This window comes from Microcebus murinus, chromosome 12, assembly GCF_040939455.1.
Source record: "Microcebus murinus isolate Inina chromosome 12, M.murinus_Inina_mat1.0, whole genome shotgun sequence".
NCBI classification, from domain to species: Eukaryota; Metazoa; Chordata; class Mammalia; order Primates; family Cheirogaleidae; genus Microcebus; species Microcebus murinus.
Genome location: NC_134115.1, coordinates 69,145,178 through 69,165,186, shown reverse-complemented (window position 1 = coordinate 69,165,186; position 20,009 = coordinate 69,145,178). Strand labels below are relative to the sequence as shown.

At 36.0% G+C, this 20,009-nt stretch overlaps 1 protein-coding gene across 1 annotated transcript in view; it reads right to left on the bottom strand.

Annotated features, from left to right (window-relative positions):
* Positions 1-361: 361 nt before the first annotated feature.
* The window catches only part of RAD23B (RAD23 nucleotide excision repair protein B), a 47,009-nt gene continuing 27,361 nt past the window's right edge, over positions 362-20,009 (bottom strand). The window contains exons 6-11 of the mRNA XM_012736782.2: positions 16,872-16,927; positions 11,534-11,661; positions 8,624-8,759; positions 6,415-6,542; positions 5,677-5,850; positions 362-2,043 (exon numbers count right to left, since the gene is read on the bottom strand). Of these exons, the coding sequence (XP_012592236.2) occupies positions 1,930-2,043; positions 5,677-5,850; positions 6,415-6,542; positions 8,624-8,759; positions 11,534-11,661; positions 16,872-16,927 (736 nt within the window). The 3' untranslated portion in view covers positions 362-1,929. The remainder of the gene's footprint in view (positions 2,044-5,676; positions 5,851-6,414; positions 6,543-8,623; positions 8,760-11,533; positions 11,662-16,871; positions 16,928-20,009) is intronic.

Sequence of the window (20,009 nt, the reverse complement as noted above, 5' to 3'; positions counted from 1 at the left end):
ATTTGTTGTCCAAGGACAAAAGCTCCATGCCACCAACTTCTGCTGTCACCTTCCAGAGAAAAGAAGCGGCTGCTGCTGGTTTTTTTTTTTTCCTCTTTCCAGTTTTCACTGTGCTCTGAGCAGTAAGTTGGCAGATAGAATGTCATAAAATAAATGAGAGTATTCCATTATTCGACCAGAAATGCCACCCTTTTTCCCAACTCATTGCTCTGCCTTGAAAGACGTATCGTATTTATAAGTCCTCATTTAATTCTCCTGAGACATTATGCATGATCCATTATAAAACATACAGGTAATACAAAGTCCAAAAGCCTGTCAAGTTTATGGAATTAAACACATGAAAATTAAACATGATACACTGTGAGGGATATCATGGTTTCATTTATTTTCATATGAGATAGGTTACGAGTGCATGACGTAAAAGCTTAAAAGTTACCACCAAACTGTGCTAAGGACACTGCAAGAGATTATGCAGGGAGAAATCTGTGCAAATTCATCTTTTTACTCAGTATCAGATGATTAAAAAAAATTATTTCTTTAAATAGTCTTGTTTATATTCAGGAAAATAGATTTGAAAAACTGAACAAGTAGAAATCTGCCCCCTCTTTATAATCAAATAACAATGCAATGAAGGAGACTCCAAAGAAAAAAAACTGAAGATGAAAAAAATCCAAATAAAAGCCAACACTGCTATTAAGATTTTTCTTTTAATATGCCATGAGATAGCTTGATTGTATATTTTCCAAAGTATTTTTCCAGCCACATCTTCCCACCCTTCCAAGAGATTTCACCAGTCTTTCCAATGCAATAAAAGATGCTGGATTATAGTTCTGTCCTTTTCTTTTTGGAAGCAATATAATACTAATGACTTTAATGGTAATACACTCTTATCTAATAAAGAAAAACATTTACAAATATCAGAAACCCAGTTTTGTAACATTTGCATTAATTTTGAACTGAATCAGCATTTTGTGGGTTTTAAAAAAGGGCAGAAGTTTGACTCACGACTTGCTGATAAACACATTTCTGCTGAGGGAAGGAGAAGGGAGGGAGATTAAATGCTGCATTTTTCCATTGGCCCCAAAAAGTGCTAATTTTACAAAGGGATACATCAAAAGCAAACATGCAATGGTTGTTTTAAAACTTTTACTGCAATATAACAATGAAGTAAACAGTAATTAGACACCTACCAATTTTTTCCCCAAAACAAACAAAAAATGTAAACAGGAAAATAACTCTGCCTATTCTTGTACAGCTTTTCAAATCATGTTAGAAGGGTCTCACATTCAATGATCAAGAAATTTTAAAATAGCAGTAATTATTTTCATCTTAAGAAAAGTTTCCCTTTCTCCCCTCCCACCCCAAGTATTTAACATGAAAGAATGGGCTTCCTTACACATTAATTTTATACTTATTTGTGAAGCAGCAACAATTAACCATCAATAATTTGGCATTTCTGTTTACAGTTGCTACAAAATTTTTTAAAATTTCACAAAGCCATTATCCAGTGTTGCCATGAAACAGAGACTGTAAATCCTATAGGTAGCAAAGATTCTTTCTGAAACCAATGTTAAGTCAAAGAAATATAAAGCAGGGCATTACACTAAGTTTCTGGATCTAGTACACTAAAAAGAGTGAAACCTAGGAAAAGTTACCTACTGTTTTATAGAAGAAATAAAGACCTGCAAAAGCTGATTTTTGGTTGTATAATATTTTACACACTGTGTGGAGTCGCGGCATCTGCTAATTGCAGCAGACATGCACTGTATTTATCCCTGCCCTATATCCTAGATCCCTCCCTCCCCACCCGACAATCTACTACCTTATACCAAGTATTGTGGATATGAGCCCAAGTCATCCCAGACAATCCAGTGAACAAAGTTAGTGTAATGCACTGGTGTGATGTGTGAGATACAAAAAAAGTCCCTTTCAATCTTCATCAAAGTTCTGCTGTAGAAGAAAATTGGCAGCCAAATTCTCATTCTTCTCACAAGCAAAATATGCTTGTATCACAAGTCCTTCAGGAAATCCTAATGCCTTTAACTGGAAGAAAAGAAGGAAAAAATACATAAATCCAACCCACAAATTATGGCACATTTGATTTTCTTTACATGTTATAGATTCCAGCATAGCATTACTAATAGATCACTACTTAAAAACATACTACAACCCAAAACAGCTCTTATGAATTTTACATAACTACATCTCTATTTGAATATGGATTTACTGTCCAACCTGAAGGGCTAGATGGAATCTAAACCCTTTCTTTTAACAACCACCTAAAAAAGTCTCTATTCCTACAGCTATTAGACTAATAGATAATTATGTAAACATTCTTTGGCATTAACACTAACTTTTGTGGTTTAAAAAGACCCTTACAGAAATTTGTAAATCAAATGATTTTTAGTATATTGAGAGTGAAAATAAGGTTGAGTGTACTTGGAGAAAATTTTAACTACTTCACTTAAATTACATTTTATTTGTTAAAGCAACTCATATCTTTCATTCAGATCAAACATCACTCTCAATCTCCTAGCAACACTTCATATCTGAAAAACAAGTGATCAATTATTAGTAATATTATATAATATGTTTTGAAATCAAGACATACAGTGTTGTTTGGTTTTTATTTGCTTAACATTTATAGCATGTTAAATGATGCTACCAGCTACCTAATTTCATTTTCCTGGTCTATTAAGAATTGCTTGTGATTCAGTACTCACTGCTTTTAAAAGCCTTTAAAAACTCAAGTCAATAACCTACTTCTCTAGGTACTATTAATTGTCAGCCAAATGTTATATATGAACAGCCTCTTCAACTGTCTCTATCACCTTGTGTATGACTATATCCAGAAATGACCTTTAAAACTGGGTGAAAATCTCAATTTGGCATAAATAACTATTCATCCATAAAAACAGAAGCGAAGCTCAAAAATGATTTTGCTATCTAGGTCTTGTTCAGATTAAAGCTATGCTAGTTGAAATAAATAAAAGACAGGATACAATCCAGCTACCTGCTTCTACAAAGCACACACTCTAGATTCAAAGACACATATCTTTTTTTTTTTTTTTTATTTAAGAACATATTCTGTAATATCAAAGACACATATCTTGAAAGTGAAAGGAAAGAAGCAAAAGACTGACAAGGACACTGATGACTTAAATGACACTATAAACCAACTAGACCGTTTAACAGACGTTTACAGACCCCTTAACAAGAGCACATTATACATTCTTCTCAAGTAAATAAGGACAAAGTATGTTCTCTGACCACAATGGAATGAACTTAGAAATCAAAAGAAAAAAATCTGGGAAATCCAGAAATAGGTGGAAATTAACACAATCTTAAATAACGAATGGATCAAAGAAGAAACCAAAAGGGAAAGTATAAACTGCTTTGAGATGAATGAAAACAAAAACACAACATACCAAGATTTATGGGTATGCTACCTAAGCAGTATGCAGAGGGAAGCTTATGGCTATAGACAGCCCTATTAAGACAGATGATAACCCAATAATAATCTAATCTTTCACCTTAACAACAACAACAAAAAAAAAAAGAAAGAAAGAAAAAGAAAAACAACCTAAACTCAAAATAAGCAAAAGGAGGAAAATAATAGAAATTAAATAGACTAGAAAAACAATACAATCAACAAAACCAAAAGGAGGTTCTTCTTAAAAAGCTCAACAAAATTGACAAACCTTTAGCTAAACAGAGTGGGGGGGGACCAAACAAAATTTAAGTACTTGAATTACTAAAATCATAAATAAATACAGGGACATTACTACTTTTTATAGAAACAAAAACAATTATAAGGGAATGTTATGTATACCTGTATCCCAACAAATTAGATCATTTCCAACTCATTCTATTATGCTAGTATCATCCTGATACCAAAATCAGACAAAGACATCAAACAAAACTACAGACCAATTATTCTTTTTGAATACAGATGCAGAAAGTCCCAAGAAAATACTAGCAGACTGAATCTAGTAACATTTAAAAAGGATTATATACCATGACCAGTGGAATTTATCCCAGGAATAAAAGGTTGGTTCAATGTTACAAAAACCAATCAACATAATAGAGCATATTAGAAGAACAAAGGTCAAAACCACATGGATCATCTCAATAAACACACACAAAAAATGACAAAACCTAACACTTTTTTGTAATGAACACATTGAAAAAGCTTACAAGGGAACTTCATCAACCTGATAAAGGGCATCCACAAAAAACCCTCAGCTAACATCATACTTAATGGTGAAAGACTGAATTCTTTCCCCTAAGATCAAGAATGAGATAAGGTTGTTGGCTCTTGCTACTTCTACTCAACAATATACTGGAGTCTCTTGATAAGGCAATTAGACAAGAAATAAAAGGCATCCATACTGGAAAAGAAGTAAAACTATTTTCAAATGACATAATCTTGTATATAGAAAATCCTAAGGAACATACAAATTATTAGAACTAATAAATGAGTTCAGGAAAGTTTTCAGATATAAGGTCAATATATAAAATTAAATTGTATTTCTATATAACTAGCCATGAATAACTTGCAAATAAAATTAAGAGACAATTCCATTTATAATAGCATCAAAAAGAATACCTTAGGAATAAGTTTAACAAAAGAAATGCAAAACTTTCACACTGAAAACTATAGACCACAGTTGAAAGAAATTATGGAAAACTCAATAAATGGAAAGACATCCCATTCCATGTTCATGGTTTGGTAAGACATAATTATTAACATGGCAATAGTCTCCAAATTCATCTACAGAGGAAGCACAATTCTATCAAAATCCTAGCCAGCTTTTTTTTTTTTTTTTTTTTTTTTTGCAGAATTTAGACAAGTTGATGCTAACACTGATAGGGAAATACAAGGAATCCAGAACAGCCAAAACAACCTTGGGAAGTAAGAGTAAAATTGGAGCACTTGATATTTCCCAATTTCAAAACTTACTAGGAAGCTACAGTAATCAAGACAGTGAGATTAAAGCTAAACATATAAATCAATGAAACAATTGAGAGTCCAGAAATAAACCTCACATTTATGGTCAACTGATTTTTGACACAGTACGCCAGGACAATTTAATTGGAAAGGAGTAGTCTTTTCAACAAATGCTGCTGGGGCAACTGGATATCCACATGCAAAAGAATGAAGGTGGATCCCCACATCTCACAACATGTTCAAAAAGTCAGTCAAAATGGACCATAAATCTATGAGGAAGAGCTATAAACTCTTAGGAGAAAATAATGGAGTGAACCACTTGACCTTGGATCAGGCAATGTTCTCTTAGATATGACACCAAAAGTATAAGAAAAAAATGAATATACTTTATTTTTTTCCTTTTTGAATTTTAAAACATCAATGAAATTTTTTAGTTTCTTAACATATTTATAACTGTTTCATGCAAGACTGGAACTTTACTGCTAGTCCCTTGACTTTACAAAGAACAGGGATGGGGTGGTGGGGGAGTTAAGAAGAGACTGCCTCACCTGCAATCTCTGTTGGCCATGCTCTATTTAACTGTCCAACGTCACTATCTCCAGTGAAGAGAAATGCTTTTTATCTGTTTCGTCCAATAGTAGCCATGAGCCCCATGTAACACCTGAGCATTTGAAATATGGCTAGTGAGACTAAGAAACTGAATTTTTAGTTTTACTTAAACTCACCCTTTCTATAGCTTCTTTTTCCTGAGGTGTTACTTGAATGTAGTTCATATGACCGCTTCCAGCTTCTGCAATTCCTCCACTGCCCCCTCCACCTCCTCCTCCTCCTTGACCACCAGCTTCTTGAACTGGTTCATTTAACATCTGAATAAAATGCTCCTGGTGCTGGCTAATTTGCTGTGGTGATGTGAAGAGCAGAGGAAAGCAATACACTGAAATTAAATATCTTCACGAAATTAGGAATTATAAATATAAATAAGAGAAAAGGCATATTTAACCCAAACATGGTATTTTAGAATGATTCTTATTTAGTCTCTGAAAGGATATGATTTCTTGTATATTATTAAAGAAATTCAGTACTTTTGAGCAAAGTCCATAGAGAAGAGAATTCAAATTCTTTCATACATGTGCCCTGCACCCTTAACGACGTTAAAAACTACTGTGGGACTACAGCTTCTCAGATTCTTTAATATGTTAATGTGCAATGGGAATCTCCAAGAAGGAAATGTAAAATGCTTCCTAAACTTATTATTTGGCCAACTTAAACTAACCCAACCTCCAAATCCCAACTTTTTTCAGTATCCTTATCGAGGGCATGCTATTCTGAATGTAGCTGAAAAGAATGCTTTCACCATCCTCAAAAAGAGAGGTGGAATGAAGGAGGAGCAACGTCCATGGACTTTTTCAAAATGTGATACCCTCTAACCCCATTTCTGAAGTTGACAGTGATTAAATAGATACCTGCAGTAATTGAGGATTCTCTCGGCCTATCTGTTGTAGCAGCGCGGGAAGCAGGGAAGGATTCTGTTGAATAATTTGTCTCATCTGTTGAAACTGAGGCTGATTCCGTAAAAATTCAAGAGGATGTCCTAAAGAACATATAAACATTTTAAAACAAAAGCAGAAAATACATATACAAAGAGCTGGCTAAAGCATATATTTAGACAGCAAATGATATCCAGTAAAAAATGATTTGAGTCCTGAGATTTAATATTAATAAAATGAAGTATGGCCGGGCGCTGTGGCTCACGCTTGTAATCCTAGCTCTTGGGAGGCCGAGGCGGGCGGATTGCTCAAGGTCAGGAGTTCAATACCAGCCTGAGCAAGAGCGAGACCCCGTCTCTACTATAAATAGAAAGAAATTAATTGGCCAACTGATATATATATAAAAAAAATTAGCCGGGCATGGTGGCGCATGCCTGTAGTCCCAGCTACTCGGGAGGCTGAGGCAGGAGGATCGCTTGAGCCCAGGAGTTTGAGGTTGCTGTGAGCTAGGCTGACGCCACGGCACTCACTCTAGCCTGGACAACAAAGTGAGACTCTGTCTCAAAAAAAAAATAAATAAATAAAATGAAGTAAATAACGAAGAAATCCTCTAACTGTACCAACTGACAAGTTTTGTTCAGCTGAAATTACTACTATTAGTTAGCAAAGGTAGAGAGTGCAGAACACTATAATATGAACTAAGCTTCCCTAGAATTGCCCTGGGGACTCAATATCATCAAGTAATACTAGGAACTTGTGCCCTACATGTATCCTATCAAAATAAATAGGACTAAAAGTTGTTCCTGTTGCTCCAAAGTTCCTGAGAGATACATACCAGGCGTAACAAAACAAAAAACCTACTTCCTTTATACTACAACCAAAACCCCTCAAAGAATACAACCTGAGAAATACTAAACCAAAGAAGTAGAAGATATTTAATACTTAAAGTTCAGGTTTGCAGATCAGGAGTTTTAATACAAATTTAATTCAATTAGAAAAAAGACTTTTGGTTATTACCATTAAATTTCAAACATTTGTGAGCTATAAAAACTTGAGATAAATAAGCTACAAGATAATCTAGTGCTAATACATCTAGAGGTCATTAGTCCAAGATCCGTTTACAATAATAAATATTAATAATGCCAAGTAAGGCATAAGATACAGAACTTGTAACTTTTTCGGGTGCTGGTACTTACTTGGTTATGTTATAGGAAACTAAAAAATTATGTTTTTTGAAGTTACTAACGAGTAAAAGAGAATTTTTAGATGTATATTGACATTTCCTACCTCAGGAAGACAATCATTCGAATTAAAATGACTGTAACACATGGTTATTTATTCTAGTACGTATGACAGTAGCTGTTTAAATGAAGAAAACGAGACTTACATACTCGTTACCTAACAAGTGCTGAATGGGACAGCACCCTAAATATGAAGTAGAGCTGTGGCCTCCTGTTTCCACTACTATGCTGAAATCGCAACAAATGAAAGGCCTAATGTCTGGAAGACTGTACACAAAGCACTTAGTGATTTTTGTCAACGAGAAGTGACCACCATAGTAAGAACTAGGAAATGTGTGAAAGAACGGGCTCTTCAAAATTAAAAGTCTAAATTACTTTATCAATGTATATAAGAATGAATAAAAGAGAACACTAGGCCTACAGACTTTAGGCTTTGCTCTGTAGCCAGACCTATGGCAATGGAAGCATAGGTACCAACCAGTAAGAAGACCCGAATTAAAGCTTTGCCTTCCTTCCCCTCTAGTTACCAGATTTTAAAACTCTCAGGACTTCATTTCCTTGGCTGTATTGTAACTACTAAGGTGCTGCTGGCCTTGAAATTATACATACTTTATACCATTTATGGAGAGATAGAGACAAGGCAACAAACCATCCTACATGGCTTCAGAAAGTAACACTACATGCAAACTGGAAAGCATATTTCCTTACAACAAACAAAACAGTATATTCCCTTTGACAAAGCTGCAGCACTGATGTTTAATATGTTACATTTACTTGGTAGAATTTCTTTTGGGCCCCTCTCTAACATTAGTTAACAGTAAACTTATCTTAAGATCCAAATGCTTTGGAAATGAACCTCATTTCTGAAGTATTTTAAATTATTAAATTATTTTATGCTAAAAATTCAGGACCATCTCTTCCTCATCCAAAAGATTCCACTTTACCTCCAGAACTTGTTGTTGTAGTTGTTGCTGTCGTAGTTGCTGCAGCTGCCGCCACTGCTGAAGACTGAGGAGCCCCAGTACTAGCCGCCTGAGGGGGGTCAACCACAGCCTGACTTTCTCTATCTCCAGGGATTCCCTACAACACAATTTCCAAGCTTTAAGATATCCCATCATACAAAATTAGTTAAATATTATACACAATAAGAGACTTATAGTCTATTTAATATCCTTACCTAATTTCTAAAAGCATCAAACAGATGTCTGCTTCAATAATATAAGTAAAGGATTATTAAGCTGCATGGATTCAAATTAGATTACAAATGGCCGGGTATGGTACAGAAAAACCCACAGTGCTTTAATATAAAGCAGCATAGTTCAACAGAACTTTCCACAATGTTGGAAATGTTCTCTAGCTGTGCTGTTCAATAAGATACCTACCACATCTAATTTTTAAAATTTTGAAAACACTGATACATGTATTTATGAAAACTGAACACAACCAAGGTTTTACTTGTTGCTCTAGTTGATTTTTGAACTTTTTAGAAACTTTCATCAGCTGTTACTTAGTGATAGAAAAGATTGCATCTAAGCCTTAAGATCACCCAATGAAAGAGGTTTTGATGCATACTTGACAGTTCTGAAATGACTCCTGAGAAAATAAAAAGCCTAATGATTACAGATAGGGTACCACAGTGGACATGTAAGGAGGACCTACTTCACTGTTCCATGGTACCGAGAAAGCGTGGCATACCAAAATTAATTTTTCAAAATTCACAAAATAGATATAAAAGAAATTTAGACAACTTTTAGGTGATATTTTCTGTAAGTCTGTAGTATTTATCTTCTGAAGTTATTATAGCTTAAAACTGCATTAAAACTGAGAATACTCTATTTTGATACATATGATTTATTGACATCTCATCATAACTTTTAAAGTATTTATCAAATTATTATAGATTTTGAAAGGAGAATGAAGAAAACATTACAATTGAATAAAAGATGGCAAATGCTTCCATTTGTTAATAAGCCAGAAGCCAAATTCATCATCATATAAAGAATGAAGAGTAATGAATCCAGGATAATGGCTGCCTGCACTAGATGTTACTAATGCAGGCATTGGAACAATTGTTTTTCAGAGTTCACCAAAATTCAAACCTTTACATTAGATAAGAAGTTATTAAATGCTAACAAACTATATACAGATCTAGAGTCTATCCATCAAATTCTCAAACAGGTTTGTTAAATTAAAAAGTTAACCTTCATTGCTACATCTCTACCTCTAATGGTATACAGCCTCTTATTAGATAAGGGATCAACATTTCTTCTTTCCATTCATTCATATTCACTTATATATTATATATTAACTAGTAACATTTAAAAGTAGCTTTTGTTTTCAGTCTATGAAACAAACAGTAAATACATAAAAAAAAAAAGTTAAATTGTTTCATGAACTCATCTCTCATCTATTTATTTGCATTTGTTGCTATACAGCAGTTTTAAAATTCAGCAGATTTGGAAATAGTGATTCATTTTTTTACCTCAAAACTTCATATTCATTAGATGAAACTAACTGATGCAATTAAAAAGAATCTAAATCAGGTGTAAACTAAAGCCATCTCATAAAAAAATAAGACAATATTTCCATAGACTCTGGGAGGACATCCAATTATCAATTAATAATCACCAATTCAATGATTCCTCAATTCCAAACAAACTGGATAAATAAATGAACTGGCAGCATTTAAAGACACTATCCAAGAGGACAATGGAAAAGTGAATTTAAAAAGACAAACTGATGTGTTAAGAAAAGATTCTGTGACTCTCTTACAAATGCATAGGCAAGTAACTGGTGGAGGCAGGGCACAGTTATTTAGCTTATAACTGTGATTCTCCCAAAACTAGCTAGCTACCTACCTGAAAAGGAGCCTCTAACAGAAGAACAGCCTAGAAACAAAGGACTAGAAACTATGGACTGTATTCCCCAAAGAGTTAGGACCATGGATCTCCAAGATGATATTTAGGGCTATTCAGACTTTGATAATACTCCAAAGCACTAAACACAATTATAGAATAAATGTTTAAGACTAAAAAAAGGTTAATCCAATGTTATTACAAAATTCTATGCTTAGAATTCCTTTACTTTAATGTCTAAAATATCAAGGATATTGATATGTTGTGGAGTCAATGTCCACAACAACCTATTTCTCCAAACCCTTTATTGTCAGTAAAAAACCAAAAAACCCCTAAAAACAAAACAAAAAAACTTTATTCAAAAGTCCCTCAACTGCTACTGAGTATAACACTAACAAATTCAAATGCCAATGAAACTAGGCAAGTAACATCATACATTAAAATTTACGTCAGGTAACAGACAGCGAAGGCAAAAATCCAGGATTAAGATTGTCCAGATAAACTGGAAATCTCCCAGTTTAAAAAACTGGCAACTAATTACAGAAATTTACAAAGTATAAGCAAATAAAATTTAGCCTGGGCTCCCAGATTGACATTTTTGCTCTAAATAATTCACCCCGGATCACACTGACACCAGAAAAACTACCAAAATGTTGGACCATTAGATTAAAAATCTCCCCTCCACCCCCAACACACAACTGTCATCCACTGCGGATGACATAATTGGAGTACAAGGCACTACACTCTAACTGGATAGCTAATTTTATAACCATTTAGTCATGCTGTTTTCTAACTAAAACCCTACCAGAATTTTTTAAAAAAGGAAAAGGTTACATTTTATCAACAAAAATGTTAACATACTAGTAAAAATAAGAGCATTATATAAATTATCTAAAATACATTATTCTTCTCCATGAATTGTTAACCCATCCTTTAAAATCTGTTTGAGATTTTGGTATTAAACAACTCAAATGAAGAAAAGAAAGACACATTTCTCACCATTAAAAGATATTCCACTGCTCTGTCAGGGTTGTTGAAACTGGCTCTCAGGGCTGCAATTACTTGTTCTCGTTCATAACCCATTGACATGATCTCAGTTACCATATTCTCATAAGACTGACCTGTCACTGAAAAGAGGGGGGAGGTGTTGGAGGGGGGAAAACTTTTAATAAAGATTCTCTACAAATTTCTTGATTGTATATATACAATGTATACAATGTTTCAGGCACTACTGTATTGGAATACAAAGATGGATAACAGTATAGATTACAACATATATGTAGTAGGTAGAAAAATTGTACCTCAAAGATATCCATGGTCTGATCCCTGGAACCTATAAATACATTAGGTTACATGACAAAGGAAAATTGAGGTTGTAGATGAAATTAAAGCTGCTAATCAGCTGATTTTAAAATAGGGAATTCATCCTGAATTATTGGATTATCTGAGTGAGCCCAGTGTAATTACAAGGGTTCTTACAAGTATTAAGGCACGTGAGAAGGTCAAATGCTATGTTGTTCCCTTTAAGATAGAGAAAGGGGCCACAAGCCAAGATGTGTGGGCAACCGCTACAAGTTTGTTAGGACAAAGAACCAAATTCTCCCCTTGAATCTCTAGAAAGAAAGGCGGATGCCTTAATTTTATAGCCCAGTGAGCTCCCTGTCAGACTTCTAACCTACAGTACTAGAAGATGATAAATCTATGTTGCTTTACACCATTAAGGTTGTGGTAACTTACTATAGTAGCAATAGAAAATTAATATTATGTATTTTTTAAGTACAATAGAAATATCAGGTACAAAGCTGAAAGAGAATTAGTGGAAGGTCAGGAAAGGCAACCTATAACAGATGAACTGCATTCTGAAAACATGCAGGGGGGCATTTCAAGCAATCAACTTTGATGCAACAAGACTGCAGTTATATTATCAAAATAAAGGGGAAATCGACGTTAGGAGCTAGAAAGCTAAAATCTCATATGCACACAAAAGTGGTACTAATGCCCTAAGCACTATTATTCCAATAAGTACTTCCCACAGACTCTCTCCAATCCTCCCTCTCAGAGAAAGAATTAACTAACTCACTCTTCATGAAAATGGCAGAAGACACTGTAATCAAATGAAAAGCTGTCTCCTACTTCCAATAAACTTGCCTCACTTAAAACTATCTTTTCTTCCATTTGTGCTCTGTGTACTGCTGCCTTTATTGCCACCTCAAAGAGCTGCCCTTGGTTACTCTCGCTTCTCCACCTTCACCTTTCCTTCTCTACTTAATTATCCCAATCAGAAGCTAACTATGTCCTATACGACCCCTAAAATAAAAACATACCTCCCTTGATCCCATCCCAATTCCTCTTTCAGGAACTATCTGCTCTTTTACCTTCACAGCCGTAGCTATCCAGCATGCTGTGTCCACTTTCTCACATTCCTCTCACTCAACTAATTCCAATAAAGATTTCCCCCTCAAATGTGTTCCACCATTATGTCTTCTCCCTTTCAATAAATGACACCTCTATCCACCTAAGTGCTTAAACCAGAAAACCTGATGATTTGTTTCTTTTCCCCTTCCTTTCCTCATTTTACTTACCAGCACGCCTGGTAGGTGCTATCTCTAAATTACACCCTGAATCTATCTAGAGCCTTCTCTCCCCACTGTCATCACTCAGGAGAGGCCCACAGCTGTCTCAGGACTGGACTATGCTCTTTTACTTCTGCCCCCCATCTACAATCCATTTTTCAGCCAGTTGCAAAAGTGAGCTTTTAAAAAAGAAAACCTCGTCTTTTTTGGGCTCCCAGCCCTCAGCAATCCTCTACCCATCACACTCCTCCTCCCTGGATTACTTCAACAGGTCACGCCTTTTCCTGCCCCAGAGCCTTTACCACGCTTGCTTTCTTAGGACGCCAACTACTTCACATGCTTTGGTCCTAAATTTAAAAGTTACAATCTGAAGTATTGTCTAGCAATCCTAAGTAGCCTTCTCGGTTTTTTTTAATACAAACCCTTTGTAGGCCGGGCATGGTGGCTCATGCCTGTATCCTAGCACTCTGGGAGGCGGGTGGATTGCTCAAGGTCAGGAGTTCAAAACCAGCCTGAGTAAGAGCAAGACCCCATCTCTACTATAAAAAGAAAGAAATTAATTGGCCAACTAATATATATAGAGAAAAAATTAGCCAAGCATGGTGGTCCATGCCTGTAGTCCCAGCTACTCGGGAAGCTGAGGCAGTAGGATCACTTAAGCCCAGGAGTTAAAGGTTGCTGTGAGGCTGGGCGCGGTGGCTCACGCCTGTAATCCTAGCACTCTGGGAGGCCGAGGAGGGCGGATTGCTCGAGGTCAGGAGTTCAAAACCAGCCTGAGCAAGACCCCGTCTCTACCAAAATATAGAAAGAAATTAATTGACTAACTAAAAATATATATACAAAAAAAAAATTAGCCGGGCATGGTGGCGCATGCCTGTAGTCCCAGCTACTAGGGAGGCTGAGGCAGTAGGATCGCTGAGCCCAGGAGATTGAGGTTGCTGTGAGCCAGGCTGACGCCATGGCACTCACTCTAGCCTGGGCAAGAAAGTGAGACTCTGTCTCAAAAAAAAAAAAAAAAAAAAAGGTTGTTGTGAGCTAGGCTGACAACACGGCACTCACTGTAGCCTGGGCAACAAAGTGATACTATCTCAAAAAAACAAACAAACAAACAAAAAAACCCTTTGTATTCTTAGTATCATTTATCAAGATTCATAACTTATTACGCAGATTCAATTGTGTAGGGACCATGTCATGTTACACATTTCCCTGACACATAGCTAACATACCTCAGTATCTGTTGAATAAATCATTTTTCTGCAGAATTTTAAAAAATAAAGGTATTTAATAGCTTAAAAAAACCCATCACTGAGCAAATTAAGCATTTGATATCTTGTTTAAAGTTATGACTTCCTGTCCCATAAAATACTTTTTTAGTATGTTTTATTTTCTTAATTGTCCATTGATATAATTCTGGCACAAAGCCACTCAAGTGGCAATATATTTTCAGTAACCTAGTTCCCAGATACAGAAATCAACATTAATATAATTAAAACTAAGAGTTGAAGAGAAATCAGAATTATACTATTTTAACAGTGTATCTCATTTAGTTCTCAAAAATAACCCCATGAGAAAGGTTTATTTTCATTTCCTTTTAATGCTGAGGCTTAGAGAGATTAATAATTTGATCAAGGCATCAATGGCTGGTAAGTCATGGTGCAGAGATACAACACAGGCTGTCCAGTCCAGAGCCCCCACACTTGATCATTACACTATGCCTCCTAAAATCATGTTTCCTAATTAACCAAATTATAAAAACTATAAAGGAATGCCCATAAGCTATGTGCTACTTTTTAGGTCTTAAAAGGACAAAGGCAAATGACTTACTAAAAAACTAGGGAGAATGGATAAGAGACAGAACTAATGAGGCTAAAGAAGTGGTGATGATATCATTAAGAAGAGCTTTGGACTTATCTTCTGAGCACGAGAAGCTATTAAAGGAACTAACAACGATCCTATTAGAAAGTTCACTCTGGGCTGGGTGCGGTGGTTAACAACTGTAATTCCAACACTTTAGGAGGCAAAGGTGGGAGGATCGCTTGAAGCCAAGAGTTCAAGACCAGCCTGGGTAACATAGTGAGACCCTGCTGCTAAAAAAAATTTTAACAAATTAGCTGGGCATAGTGACCTGTGCCTATAGTCCCAGCTATTCGGGAGGCTGAGGCAGGAGAAATCACTTGAGCCCATGAGTTTGAGGCTGTACCAAGAAGGGTCAGGCCAGAAGAGCAGATGGAAGAAGATAAATAATGCAAGAGTATACATGAGGTAAGAACCCGAACTAAGGCAACTTAAAATAAATATTCCAGAGACTTTAAGAACTATGGCCTAGAGCAGAACCATAGAAAATAAATAAATACACTTAAGGGCCAGGAAAATAAAAAGAATTAACTAGAAAGATTGAGATGGAATTGTGTGAGGTATGGATCAGGAAAATAGTATCACAGAAGCAGTTTAAAGAAACAGAGAATTAACATAGAGAATGGGGATCCTGAGACCATAAAGTTGAGAATGGGTGCTTTAGGAGATATAAAGATAGAAAAAGACAGACACGGTCACCAGAAGCTTAGGTGCAGCAGCGGCTACAGGCACGGACTCCTGGGCTCCTGCTCCGCAGCATCGATGCAACCCAACCTGCGCAGCAGCAGTGGCCACAGCCAGGGCCTTCAGCAGCATTAGGGACAAGTGACAGCTGGCTCCAGCCCTGAGGCCACAGAACAGTTTACTCCTCTCTGGGTAATCCTCATCTCCAGCCCTTTCGATATTTTTGTAATAACTTCCTAAGATTAAGCCTTTCCCTGTCTGAAACAGTGATTTCTGATTTCCTAACTAGACACCCACTCATAAGGTATTCAGTAACAGAACAGTCCCAAGAAACTGTTCCTCAAAGATGGAAATCTGGGTTTGGCACACCCAGGTGATCTTAGATTATTTAAACAACTATGTTACCACTACATATACATGTCATTTTCCACAGCAATAAGGGCATCACAGAGTTCAAGCCCAATTAGGTCACAGGACCAACTCAGATTCTAAGAGGCAGGCGCTACTGCTGTTGGAACCCCACTGCCGCAGAAGCCAAGAGGGAATCCAGAAGCCTATAGGTCACTGAAGCTACTTTTCCACCTGTTCCCGACTTTCTAACTCCCTACCATTTAAGAGTACCAAAGAATAAGAATGGGGTTGCCAGCTAATAAACCAATAATTAGCAGGATCTGTACCACAGATGTTCCAATGGGAGAAAAGAAGTTGCTTGATTTTGACAGATTAGGGGTGAAGGGAACTGGAAAGGCATATCCAATAGATAAAATTAAAAGCTGGGATAAAAAGGCATTTTTGCTGTAAGCCAATACAAACAAGACGGGAGATGGGAACCTATAGGGCCAATAAGATGGAATGAAGGCTGCAGGGAAATAAACATGAAGTGTGAAGCACAAGATTTTATACCCATTTCAAAGACAATCTGCTATAAACCTGTACACAGATCATCAACCTTAAGACCACATTTAAAATTCATTTGAAAATGGAAAATTATTTGCTTTGTGGAAAGAACTTTGCTTAACTGTAAGAGTTTTAAGCAATTAAATATACAAAATATTAATTTATATGAAGTCTTTATTAACATTCTTAATTGAATTATCTAAATCAAATCATTTTACAGCTTGATTTACAAGCAACCATCAAAATCAATATATTATCATGATCTAGAAAAAGTAAAACTTAAACCTCTCCCCTATCTCTTATAGGTTATTTACAAGATAGACACTTACCAAGTGCACTTGTTGCATCTTCAAAAAGGTTTGACCGAGAGGAATCTCCTGATGTACTGTAAAAGGTTTTTAGAAAAATCATATTTCAAAAAGTACATAAAATTTAATTTACATTAGTTTAGTAACTATTCAATTTATAAAGAGATTCTTTGCTTTTAATTATAGATAAAAATCTGGCTACGGTATTTAAACAGTCTCTTCTAGATTAAATCCAAAGCTTTTTTTTTTTTGAGACAGAATCTCCCTCTGTTGCCCCAGGTAGAGTGCAGTGGCATCACTGTAGTTCACTGCAACCTCAAACTCCTGGGCTCAAGAGGTCCTGCCTCAGCATTCTGAGTAGCTGGGACTACAGGTGCACACCATAACACTCAGCTAATTTTTCTATTTTTATTAGAGACAGGGTCTGGCTCTGGCTCAGCCTGTTCTCAAACTCATGAGCTCAAGCAATCCTTCCCACTTTGGCCTCCCAAGGTACTAGGATTACAGGTGTGAGCCACCACACCTGGCTCAATCCAAAAGCTTTATCTGTATTATGCTGTAGGGAAAATTTTCAATCTTAGTACTTCTTCCATTATGAGGATCCATAATTTTAAATGTCCACAGATATAAAATAACATGCTTACAAACAGGTTACCATCTATCTAAGGAATACAAAAACGGTAATGCACGATTATTTCCTTGAAAGAATATATACAAGAAATTAAATAATTTGTAAATCAAGTCACAGCAAAAGAAATACAGAAACCAAATTAGGGTGTAAAGTCTTCACATAGTGAGGTCTCATATATAAAGTTTTGAGTGAGAAAACTTAAAGGCATTTAAGTAATATAGCATATGCAAAAAAGGCAGAGGTGGGATAAATCCAAGTTTTAACATAAAGGAAACCTGTTTAAAAAGACTAAGTGTCTTTTGGGGAATTGCAGGAGTCTGTAATAAAAAAATAGAGAAAAGATTATGAAAGGCCATACATAAAGGGCATGCCAAAGAAAAATAAACTGAAGTTTACCAAAGCGGTAAGGGTAATAGTTAGAAGTTTAAATTAGGCTGGGCATGGTGGCTCACGCCTGTTACCCTAGCACTCTGGGAGGCCACAGTGGGAGGATTGCTTGAGGTCAGGAGTTCAAAACCAGCTTGAACAAGGGCGAGAACCCGTCTCTACTGTAAATAGAAAGAAATTAATTGGCCAACTAAAAATATATAGAAAAAATTAGCCAGGCATGGTGGCGCATGCCTGTAGTCTTAGCTACTCGGGAGGCTGAGGCAGAAGGACTGCTTAAGCCCTTAAGTTTGCAGTTGCTGTGAGTTAGGCAGACGCCATGGCACTCTAGCCTGGGCAACAGAGTGAGACTCTGTCTCAAAAAAAAAAAAAAAAAAAAGTTTAAATTAAACATGCACACACCCCTCTTTCCCAATTTTAAAAACAAAAACACATTTTATTTCAGCTCTGTAGCACAGCAAGAGAACCAGGTCTGAATTCATAAATTACTTACACTTTCTAAGCCTGTTTCTTCATCAACACAAGGTTAACAATAGTACCCTACTTCAAAATGTTGTAGGTAGTACAGTGCACAGCAAAGAGCCTGGCATCATAACACCCAATGTGATTATAATAAGTAAAACTACCATGTGGAAAAGGTAAAATTTTAAAAAGAACAATACATAAAAACAAAAATCATTTTTCTACTGAAGACCCCTATCCAGAGACAACCACTTACTATAGCAGTTTCTATTTAAAAGAATAACAACCTATGTCTTGCTTTTGTGCTTTTTTAGAACGTGTGTTTTTTTTTAACAATTATTCCATATCAGCACAATCAAATGTACTTTGATTTTTTTCCCCATATATACCCTGTATTCCATTTCATGGATCAAATCAAGGGCTTATCAAGGAATGTGGAGAGTTTGGTCTCCAACTTTAGACTTTTTTTGTAATCAAATTTATGGGCTGGGCGTCGTGGCTCATGCCTGTAATCCTAGCACTCTGGGTGGGAGTCAGGAGTTGGACACCAGCCTGAGCAAGAGTGAACCCTGTCTCTACTAAAAATAGAAAGAAATTAATTGGCCAACTAAAAATATATATAGAAAAAATTAGCTGGGCATGGTGGCACATGCCTTGTAGTCCCAGCTACTTGGAAGGCTGAGGTAGAAGGATTGCTTGATGCTTGAGCCCAGGAGTTTGAGGTTGCTGTGAGCTAGGATGATGCCATGGCACTCTAGCCCGGGCAACAGAGCTGAGCAAAAAAAACAAATTAAAATTTTTCCTGTTACTTTTTTTATTACCTTGCTTAGAAAGCATTTACCCAAATTAGGACTATTCTTATTTTTTCCTTGCTCTCCACTAGTTTATGGCTTCACTTTTTACCTTAAATCTTTATCCATCTAGAATTTACTTTTATAAGTGTATAGTATGAGTGATCCATCCTTTTTCATCCCAGATGGCAAGGCATTTATCCCAATAGCATTTTCCCCACAATGGTATAAAATTATACCTTAATCTTACGTTAAGTTCCTGTACCTATCTGTGTCTATTTCTATACTACTGTTTATTTCCCTTAGCAATCTTTCTAAGATGAGCCATTTCAAACTGTTTTAATCATTACTGTGTATAATACATTTTAAAATCTGGTAGGACTAGCCTTCTCAAAATAATCTGCACTATTTTCACATTGTTTTAAAAATTACTCTTTAAGCACATCAGACTTTCAATCTTGATTCCACCTCACCACTTCTTCTCTCCCCAACCACATAGGAAACCACTGATCAGTTTGCTTGTCATCTCTTTCCTACTTTTTAACATGTATACCCATGGAAAATGTACAGTGTCGTTTATGGGTTTTGATTGGTTTATGGTTATTGCCTATATTATTTTGCAAACTGCTTTTTTCATTCAGTAACAAAGTCTTGAAATCACATTCATTTAGTATGCTTCCACACTCAATACTTTGATTGCTCTATCAGATACCAGGGCTTCTCAAATTTTAGAAAGCCTGAAAATTCACCAGGAGAGCTTGTTCATTTCTGGGCTCCACCCCTGGGTAATTCTGATTTAGAGGTCTAGAGTAGGACCTAAGAATTCATTTCAGACACACGTCCAGTGACGTATATGCTGTTTGTCAACTACCACTGTTTTTTTTTTTT